The 10,722-nt window shown below is 48.2% G+C and overlaps 1 protein-coding gene across 2 annotated transcripts; it reads left to right on the forward strand.

The window, feature by feature from the left end:
* The first annotated feature begins 1,200 nt into the window (after nucleotides 1-1,200).
* LOC149358742 (prothrombin-like) lies at nucleotides 1,201-9,954 on the forward strand. 2 transcript variants are annotated; one of them, XM_089570921.1, is made up of 8 exons: nucleotides 1,201-1,407; nucleotides 4,217-4,266; nucleotides 4,371-4,586; nucleotides 5,148-5,294; nucleotides 6,362-6,483; nucleotides 7,835-8,062; nucleotides 8,767-9,046; nucleotides 9,721-9,954. In XM_089570921.1, exons 1-8 carry the CDS (start codon nucleotides 1,256-1,258, stop codon nucleotides 9,912-9,914), a joined length of 1,389 nt encoding a protein of 462 aa, XP_089427047.1. In that variant the 5' UTR covers nucleotides 1,201-1,255; the 3' UTR covers nucleotides 9,915-9,954. The 2 variants fall into 2 exon arrangements, with proteins under 2 accessions (XP_089427047.1, XP_089427048.1); XM_089570922.1 differs by having other exon boundaries at nucleotides 8,767-9,003.
* The last annotated feature ends 768 nt before the right edge of the window (nucleotides 9,955-10,722 follow it).

Consider the following 10,722-nt stretch of genomic DNA (forward strand, 5'->3'; position numbering starts at 1 on the left):
ATGTACCGCTCAAATGTTCCCTTCCTGGCTCACGTATGCTGCTGTCTCCTGCACAAACGGTGTACTGTCGTCAGGAGCGTCAACCACTCTGTGTCAAGTTTCCTGCGCTTTACTAAACAAAATTAGAAATACTATACTATACAAATACTACACAAAATTGTATTAATATTTTGTTCTTTTTTCTTTATTCCTTTCGCAATCATTTTGTATCTTTAAGAATCAGCTGTGATGTACTGTTTAATTTAAGGAACCCCCCCGCAACTACCCTAAACTAAGTTCTGGGATCCCTCCTTCATAAAAAATGCAATGTAAAAGTATGGAGTAACAATAAAACATTTCTGAAGTGTGACTGGTATGGTGGAAAATAAGTATACTAGTGTCGGGAAGGAGTTTGTTCGCAGGCGTAGTTGTCACGGCTTGCTCTCAGTTCAGCCACTTTATGGGGGTGGGTACATACATCGATTCTCGTGAAGTGTCTCGCGGTGTGTGGTGTGTGAGAAGAATGGAGAAAAAAGCAGTCTGTACCCATAGCTGTACCCTCTTTTCTCAAAGAGCCAGTGTGAGAATTCTCGGGTCAGCGCATGAGTAGCATCTTTTACGACTTACCGTGATAACGTCCGTACATGGATGCCCGTGATCTCGCAAACTCCACCGCAAAAGCGAGTAAAGTACATGCGTCAGTGAGTATTGGTTCTACAAAGACATTACTGACTGTGCGTGTACACGTTTTGCAATGGTCGAAGGAAAAACACGTAAATTACAAGCAAATAACAGATACTTGAGGATTGCCCACAACATCGCATTGCTCTTTCTGTGTCTGGATGCTGTCACGCTGCAGATACTTAGCGCCGACAGCAAAATTTTCTTGCATGAACAGCTGGCCGACATGCTGGTCAATCTGTTTGCTGCGAAGCAGCGTGTGACACCTAAAATACTCCCTTGAACATTAGCAGCAACAACGCTGCCTCAGTGGAACATCTTTGAGCAGTCAAAACAACCGATTCGCAACAGGCGTGTGTCGACACACGCTGTCTATGCATCATTGCTTCCCGCTTTGGCAAAGCCACTAGACAAGCAGCTTTTATTTTCCTCCATCGTGTCCGGACTTGGGGCACGAAGACTCGAAACACTCACCCCTCCCCTCTTATAACGACACAGGCCGCCTTTTCTTCTTCGAGGACTAATGTTTGCAGAGTTCTTCGAGGCTGGAGAAACCAGTTATACGCACTCTCACCCGTTTCGAAGGACGAAACACATGCACGTGCCACCGGGCAGACGCGTCCGTGCTAAGGAGATGCTCGCTCAGTTTCCCGCTATGTTTTATCACGTACGACGTGCCAGCAGCCAGCAGCAGTCGGGAATGAAGAGCCTTCGCGAGTTGTGCTGCCTTTTTCTGTGCGTCATAAGGTCAGAACACTTTGATCAAGTATAATGCAGAAAGGAGCTAATTCTCTGACGAGTGCGGGTGTGTGTGTGTGTGTGTGTGGGGGGGGGGGGGGGGGGGGGGCTTTGTGTCGCGATCTGCGAGATGGCGGAACGCTGTCAGCTTGTCCAGCGATTCCCTCCTTCTGTCTGCGTGCTCTGTCTTGTTTACGGATCATCTTTTACGAAACCACGGCAGCCTGATACAACCCCAGGATCATAATCTTGGGGCTGCGATGTATCCAGTGTTTCATCCGTCTTAGATCCGTCAGACTTTGAGATCCACAGCCTTGAAGTTGAGCTAGTCACGCGAAAAACAACCTCGGTTCGACGAACGAACGCGCTGAGCTGTTTGACTCCTAATTAATGCTTATCGGTTGGTACAACGCCAAATGATCACCTTCGTTGGTAGCTCCACTCTCACAGCCATTTCAGAGCCCACGCTCGTGTCACGTTGCAAAAAGCATGGCAAATGAAGGCATTATAACATCGTTAAGCGCATAACGTACGATAAGATAGCACCCTCCGCGCTGCATCAGTCCAGCTTTATTAAAAAACAACCAGGAAAGGTCAGCGCTTAGTTTCACATCAGGCCCACGGTAGCTGCAGCGACGAATATGATGCAGGGTTACCTGGCAGTTACGGTCGCCTAAATGGCATATGGCTCCATTGGCTTCTGCAGTAATCTCCTACTATGCATGGAGCTGCTTACCATGGCTGCGATGGTTATCGATAATGCCTGCGAAAGCCCACATACGCCACAAAAACTCATTTGAATATAGCTGCGCAAATCACAGCGATGCAGTGGAATAGTGCGAGACGTTTGCATTGCCTCGATTGATCCGAGCGTGCTGGACCGCCGTATTGTGAGACTCAAATACGGTCATGCCGCGAGCGCGAACTGACGCTGCGGGTCCCGTAGCTTCCACAGCGCCATACCTTCCCTCAAGTAAAGCCTCCACCGGCACCTCCTCAATCGCCTGAGGATGCGTGTGGATTACACCGTGGTGTGGATGAACTCGTTACGTAATCCGTGCGCCCACTCCGCCGCCGACCCCGCCGCGATCGCCACTGGCGCCTTCCCTCGAGCGCGCCGCGAACTCGTATTGCGCGCAGCGCGCCTACCAGGGGGCGTCGCGACTGTGTACGACAACTGTGGAGGAACAAAAAGCGCGACTGTGGAGTTACACAAAGGATTAAGGCAAGGTTGTCCTCTACCACCGGTGCTGTTCATGCTTTATATTATAAATATGGAAAGAAGGCTACAGGAAAGTAATCTAGGTTATAATCTGTCGTACAGATTAGGCGGAAAGGTCGTTGAGCAACGGCTCCCGTGTTTAATGTATGGTAATGTTCGCAGATAGCCAGGAAGATTTGAAAACTCTGGTTAATTGCTGTGGAGACGAAGGAGGTGCTCTATAGGTTTCAGTTTTAGCGCAACTAATAAAGGTGTGATGATTTTCAACGATACAACTGATCAGTTGCTTACTAAAGAAGGCCATGATATACCCAGAGTGGCCGGGGTATGGTTATCTCGGGGTATCGGAGTATCTCGGGGTATGGTTAAACGAAGGGCAGAGTACACAGAAAAGCACGAACAGTCTCTTGGGGCAAAAGGGCGAAGAGATACCGGAATAATGAAACAGAGAATTATGGGGCTACGGCAAATATGAAGTACTGGGAGGTATTTGGAAAGGAATAATGGTACCGGGGCTTACTTTCGGGAATGCGGTTCTGTGTTTAAAGGCAGAAGTTCAGTCGAGATTAGAAGTAAATCAGAGAGCTGTTCGAAGATTAGCAGTAGGTGCCCACGACAAAATCACAAACGAGGCAGTACAGGGGGATATGGGCTGGACATCCTTCGAAGCACGGGAAGCTGAGAGTAAAATACTATATGAAGAACGCCTGAGGAAACCGGATGATAACAGGAGGTCAACTAAGGTGTTTAAATACTTACACAGAAAAAGCGTTGACTCACAGTGGCGGCAAAGAACTAGGAAACTAACCAGTAAGTATGCCTGACTCGAGGACGGAGAAAGAAAGATCATTAAACGACAGTTCAAACGACAGTCTTTCTCGGACCTAGGTAAGCAATGATATGGTAGGCTGTTACCCTATTAGATACAAATGCTCTAACAGTTTGAGGGTGTCCTCCTTTTGTTCCTTTCCTTTTGTTCGATACTCCTGTGATCATCCCGGTAATCTGAGCGATTGTCGTAGACAATTTATCGATCGTGTGGTCTGCTTTGCTGTTGGCCATTTCTTACACCGTGCTGTTGGCGTAGATCCACATGCTTATAATTCTGCAAAACTTTACCTCCGTAGTAGGTCACCTTTCTAGCGGAATCCTTACCTTCAAGCTTCCGTCATACCCTGATCTACGAACCCTTACGATCTCTGATTTTTCCTGAGAACATCGCAATGCTGCCGTCTGCGCGTGCGTCTGAATTATGACTGGGCGCGTTGGCGTGGATCTTCGGCCTCGTCTGGGCCGCTCGGTGTACGCGTTAGAAGCTGCCTCAACACACATCGGTGATATGCTAAACGATAACAAGGTTGCCCTAGGTCTATACTGTGGCATGTGAGCCCACTCGCATGCAACAGTTGCGGCCACGGTGTTGTTGCGGCCAAGGTCACCTACGGCTGTAACGCTTGCTATAACGAAGAGGTGCGGGGCCCCTTCGACTTAGTTACAACGGGCCTCAACTGTGTATGCACGTTCTTACACGAATGCATCGAGGCAAACTGCGGCTGATGGCTGTTATCAACAAGTGCATGTCAATGCAACCCGCAGGTTTTGCCACCTATCCTCCTCTGCGCACGTTACACAAGTAAGCATATCGGGTACGTATGCGACAGCCACCTGCCCTCAGAGCATTTCATCGCGATAAGTTGCAGACGACTGCAGCGCCACACTTAGAACGGATCACCAGGAAGGTCCCTTTCAGGACCCTGCAAGCTGGAGTTCTTCGGTGCCACAGCAACGTTCAAGAGCCCGCACTACCCAAAAGGTTCCCAGCCACCCATGAGGTGCGAGGCAGTTCTGGAGGCGGCTGATAGGAACTTCGTGCTCAGGCTCGATTTGGCTGACGTGTACCTCAACGAAGGCAACGATGCCTGCGGCAGGTCCAAACTGGAGGCTGCCGAAACCTCAAACATAACGGGTACAAGCGCGATACTGTCTCTCTTTACAGCATTTTGTGAATTCGCTGGAAATCAGGTCACAAGAGTGTTATCTGGTTGTCAGCCCATTGAAGAACGCATGCGCAAGCTTTGCTGATGGCGCTGAATGAAGGCTTTTCTGTAACGTCTTTTCGAATGACGCAACTCTACAGCGCTCTGTCTGCTGTGGTTCATAGCAGCTAATCACAGTACCCACCTATCAAAAGATGAATTACAGGTAAGACATTAGGCAAGTTCAACCAGATGAGGTCGAACTTTAATTGTGACTTGACATGTTTACCCCGTAATGTACGTACGTACCTGGCAAGGTAATCCAGATATAGGTGATAAAACGAGAAGTGATATACACCAGTCAAACGAAAGTGCAGTAACACAGAGAGTCGGACAACTGGTCCTTACGGGTGAAAAGTTAGCCGCTTAGCTTCTCTTGCGCGGCATGGTTGATGTTTTTCCTTATTTGGTCTTCAAGAACGTTCTAACTTCACTGCACGCAACTGTCACATAAAAGACACTTGCAAACGAGTATTCTACTGTCTTGGCAGGTTTTTCAAACCTGGGCTCGTTCTGCGGAGCTGCATCGGAGCACCAGTACGCGACCACCAAAAGCCCTCGTCTGAGCCTCAAGTTCGCCTTGGACAACGACGTCGAGGAAGGCCACTTTTTCGTCAGGGTCAACCCCACAGAAGATGGTAACATTCAATGGGCAGAAATCCTACACTTTCTTGTCATTATCAGGCAGTAATTGCCCTTCGCAACCACAGTCACATTAAGCCCTGATAGAAGAGTTAAGTGGAGCTAACCAGGCAGTGAAATGACCAAAGGATGACCGCAAAGGCTGCACTCCTCAACGTTGTTTTGCATGTGTAATGAACGCTGTTCTTTACGAATGACTGCGTTTATCATGAAAGCTTGCTTGCGCATTTGAGGAGAAAAGAATGCCTGATAGTTTTGACCCCCTTTTTTCGCAGGCCGTAGGAGTAGCGGCCAAAAATACATTGTCCACAGTCGCCTCAGGCAAAAAGGAGCTCGAGGCTCATCACTTTTGTGATTATACGAGCTCAGCCAAACATCTAACGGCTATTATCTTGTACGTAGTACATCCTTGAAAGCGCATGGAGTTATGCTATCATCAAAATGGGCGCTGGGCATTTTACCATTGTAATGATTCTGCTGTTGGTCCGCAGTTGTGTTCCTTGGAACTATGTAACTTGGTTTCAGAGTTAACCCTGCTGTACATGAACAAACTCTAATACGGTCAGGCAACAAAGCTTGCTATCGCACAAAAAAAAAAAGGAGGATATATTGACAAAGATTGCACTATGTCGCATAATGCGCTGAATTCAGACAGAGCTATGCTTCGTGTGCGCGCTCTAAAACTTTTTGTGCGCTCCCTCCCTTTTTGTGCACCCGGCACTCCCTGCTAGGAGTGCCGAGCCCGTTGGCATGGCTGGCACTGAAAATTTCCCTCCCCTCCATGCTTCCGCAATGCTTTGGTTCACCACCGGCTGCGAAGAAAGCAGGGTGTAGAGTTCGCCCGCGCTGCGAGTTCCGCAATCAGCTACCATCCTCACCCGCTTTATCCATCCGCGCGGAACGGGTTACACGTCGCCAGTGACCGAAGCTGCCCCATAAACAGCTCTCGCTGTTTATTGGGGTATTGGGGGAATAATCATGGTTCACCAACTAGCCTGCACGTCTACCCTTGTAAGCTCTCGCTGTAGTAAGAATGAAAACATACGCACTGCCATCGTTTCAGTGTACGGCCGTCCCGTGCTGAGCAGGCCGCTGGACAGCGATGACGACGATGACGACGACACCACTGATGGCGGAAAAGTAGTCGGAGGGAAAGAAGCCAAGAAGGGTTCTCACCCTTGGCAGGTGGTGTAATTTTGTTCTATTTCTTAATGGGCTAGCATTAGAACCCGCGTGTTGGAAAAATCTCTGCGTCCGTCCGTCTGAAGCCTTGGCTGGCGGGTGGAAAAATGGGGAGAGAGATCACCCGAGAAGGGAGCGCGAAAGTGGGAGAGATAAGAAGAGAGGGTGGGAGGCAAAGGGTGGCGGGAGGGGAAATGTGGACAGGAGTGCGGCGTGCCACACCGCGATTGGGTTGGCCGGGAGGGCGGCGCGGGGGTACGACGGGTCACGCGGTGATTGACGGACTGGGTCACGCTACCCGCTCCCACAGTCTGAACCCGTTAGCGGACGCGGCTGCTCGGTTCGAGGGTACACTAATGCTAACGCATACTCTGCGCCGCATTAACCGCACTGGTCTTGCGGGAAGGTATTGGGGGAAAAAAATAGGAGGGGACACTTAAGCTCCGTCTTAAAGGTATGACGCGATGACGTTAATGCCGATATATGCGGAATCAGTAATTCTTGACTTTTACCCAGATCCCTGGAAGTCTTATGACCATTCCTGGCGTAGTGGTGCAGCAGTTAAACGATGCGCCTCTGCCCTTAGATGGCAGGTGCTGCCACCCGAGAGGTTTGTGCGATCCAGTTTGCTCTTTCCGAGCAACCTTTAGAGGCCAGTCATTAATTTAACTGCCACCTGCCAGGGTGGTCAGTTTGCTCGCAATCAGGCGCCTAGGTGGCCCACCTAGGTTACTTGCCGGAGCTGCCGGTCGCTGCGGCTGCGAGGCTTCAAACCGACGCCAACGCTGACAATTTTTTCCGACGGGTACTAATGCTTTCGGATTACAATAAACTTTTGTTCTCCTAAGGTCCTTACACTGAATCTTTTTGTTACTTGTTTCTTTTCAATTTTAATTTCCAGCCATAGTGAATTAGTTTCGATGACATCCTGCTTTCTTCTCTTCTTGAAGCCGCGGGTTCAAACCCGGCCGCGGTGGTAGAATTTCTGTGGAGCCGAAATTCTGGAGGCCCGTGTACTGTGCGATGTCGGTGCACGTTAAAGAACCCCAGGTGGTCGAAATTTCCGGAGCCCTTCACTACAGCGTCTCTCATATAGCCTGAGTCGCTTTGGGACGTTAAACCCCATAAACAAAACCAAACCAAACCATCTTCTCTTCTTGTGCCTCATAAAGTTAGCGCATTAATTTTAATTATGAGAGCTTTTTTTACTTATCCTGCTCACATGCCTGCACAAGCCAATGCCCCCGTTTATGGCGGGGGCAACTGTTGTTCGGCCAGGAGACGCCATTTTGTTTCACTGTCCAGTGACCGGAGTGTCTGCTTCTGATGCTGGGATCGACCTGGGGTTGGCAAGGTGTTGTTCAGGTTTCCGGACTCTCCTGCCCACTGCGGCGGGGCGCTCCTCAACGAGCGCTGGGTGCTGACGGCTGCCCACTGCTTCGAGCTGCTGGGAAAGGGCGCCCAGCCGTCGCAGCTGCAGGTGTTGCTGGGAAAGCACAACCAATTCGTCTCCGAGCCTCACCAACTAGCCGCCCGTGTCGAGAGCGTCTTCATCCACCCCGACTATGACAAAGTCTCTCAGGCACGTTCCAAACGACTTTGCAAGCTTTTACTTATTTATTCGCACACCTGTAGTCCCTTGAACGCTGCATTACGAATACGTTATGAATATGTTGCATTCATTATGAATATTACGAATACAAGCAAAAACAGCAAAACGGAATAAGAGGAAGCAAGCAAACAAAAGTAAAGGGCAAAGAGACGTAAAATTAACCGCGAAATCATAAGAACTGGCTTAAAATAGACATCATTAGACGGGGGCAAAGCTGCCCTATATTATTTAAATTTTTATTTCAAACACTAAGACCACTTTCTGACTTTCATAAACAAATTTTAATGTTGTGTCTTTCGCGGGATGATTTAGTTGTTACTCAAACTACGACGAAGGCTCAGAATGGTGTTATCACTCTGTGCAAAGTGAAAAATCTAATAACTGCGCGGTGTTTTAAGCGCTCTTTCTAATTCACTTCGTCTGACGTCGTTCGTAATGCCTTTCGGTGCTTAAACACTTGCATTAGCAAAATATGTTGTCGGGTTCGTCTCTTGTGCGCTGGTTGAAATTATGGACGCCTACCAAACTCGATGCGAGCTTGTCGAGATGAGGAGGCATACGCTCGGTACGGAAGACAAGAGTCCTAGTTCGAAACAGTCTATCAGCCCTGTTTTTAAAGCCAGCTACAAGCGATGCTCCTCAACAGCCTCTCCCATACCTTCCTAACCAATTAGGACGCAGACATCGCCCTGGTCAAGATGGACTCTGACATCGATTTCAGCGACTACGTGCGGCCCGCGGCGCTCGGTGACCCGGACTTCGTGAAGGAGGAGTTCTTCTCCAAGCGAGACGTGCACGGAGTAGTGTCTGGTTGGGGAAAGACCGAAAAGACCGACCACTCCAAGGTCCTCCAGGAGATACGCGTCCCCATCAAGACACCCGTCATCTGCAAGGCGTCCACCGAACTGGAGGTGGGCTGCCCTGATCGCTCTGTCTCGCTGGATCTCAACTCGGGTATGCTGATGCACACACTTACGTATGAAAGCACGCCATAAAGCGCACATTTTTAGTTTTTTTTTTAGTAACGCAAGGTTTGTGACAAGATGGTTCCAGAGTCGCAGCGGACGAACCGCACGCTGTGCGATTCTAAGGTGGCCCAGTGATTCCGTACCGCCCTGTCACGTGACACACGACCTGCCTGCGGCGCAGAGTGGATCTACCAATAAGAACATAGTTCGGGTTTGTACGATGGATCACGCCTATTCAGATGCGCGCCTGTTAGAGATTATCAGCGCCCCTCAGTAACGAGACCAACGTAAGTGTCTTAAACGCTTAAAGCTATGAGTAAAATTGGTGAGGAACAGAGGAAACCACAATTGACATGCACAGCATGTAACGGTTCTAAGCCCCTCTGATATATTTCATAACCATCACTCGTCACACCTCAATCTAAAAAAGAACCACTTCAAGATGCATTGCACGCTGCAGAAAAAAATAGTGGAACCATTAACTCTCAAGAGAGATTGTGTTTTCATCGGTTGTGGCTCTTCTTAATGCTAACAATAACAAACATGACACTGTGCATGGCCCACACTTACATACAACACAAACCTTGAAGCCCTTTTTCCCATGTGTACAAATATTAAATATCTATAATGAGCTAATGCCCTATCTCTACAATATTTCAGATAACAGACAACATGTTCTGTGCTGGCTACTCCAAGGGCCAGACGCACAGAGATACCTGCGAAGGAGACAGTGGGAGCCCCTTTGTCACGGAAAGCAATGGCAAATACTATGTCGTTGGCATTGTCAGCTTTGGAGACCAGAGCTGTTTGTCAAAAGGCAAATATGGATTCTACACCAAGGTCCACAAGTTTAACCCATGGATACAAGAGACTGCTGGATTATAAAGCTTGAACACAATGCTTTTTGTCTCCGAGTGTCTGAATCTACTTGCTATCTCATGTCGAGTGGCGCTCACACCGGTGAACCTCTAAAGTGCCTTTCTCACGTGAAACCATTTTCAGAAGGTTTATATAATTGCTATGCACAAAGACAGTGCAGTGTTTCAGTATTACATTGATTCTTCATTCTGGCATCACACTGGCCATTACTGATATGCTCTTGGTATATTGAAAGATAAAAAGAAAGAATGAAGAGCAATTGACATTGCACCTCTGTGATTGCCTTTTAATCCACTCTTCCAAATAGCTAGCAATAAAAACTAAACCTAGCTATGACTAATCAGTTGTATAGCCTGAAGCTTGGACATAATACATTTGCCTGATGCCCTCAACTGAATTTAAGCAGAACCGACCTTCAACATTGAACAGCCTCCACTATACAAGTCGTCATCTAGCCTGATTTGTTTAATAGTAGTGGTCATCATGACAAAACTATTTCCAATAAGAAAACTTAGCTTCATTTTAGAATTTTCCAACCATCAGAAACGTGATTTATGCTTTGTAATACTTCTTTATTCAGTGGACGTTAATAAGACTGAACAGTGGACACCTGTCATATCTTGCACATGTCAGCATACAACAACTTATTGGCAAAGTGTTTTACTTGAAGCTGCTGACAGAATATTTTTCTAATAAGGGAGTAATTACTCATTGACGTCCACCCAAGCGCAGCCATATGGCTACAAAGCTTTCCTTTGTAGCCGTATGGCTGCACTTCGGTGG

This window comes from Amblyomma mixtum, chromosome 2 (assembly GCF_055824585.1).
Source record: "Amblyomma mixtum isolate Tamu chromosome 2, ASM5582458v1, whole genome shotgun sequence".
In the NCBI taxonomy this organism is placed as follows: Eukaryota; Metazoa; Arthropoda; class Arachnida; order Ixodida; family Ixodidae; genus Amblyomma; species Amblyomma mixtum.

Bases quoted from the DNA above. Each gene is read 5' to 3' on its own strand.
- LOC149358742 (XM_089570921.1), top strand. From the start codon at position 1,256: ATGCACGTGCCACCGGGCAGACGCGTCCGTGCTAAGGAGATGCTCGCT. The intron at 4,267-4,370 runs GTACGTATGCGA...GGTCCCTTTCAG, and splicing joins TACACAAGTAAGCATATCGG to GACCCTGCAAGCTGGAGTTC. The intron at 4,587-5,147 runs GTACAAGCGCGA...CTGTCTTGGCAG, and splicing joins CGAAACCTCAAACATAACGG to GTTTTTCAAACCTGGGCTCG.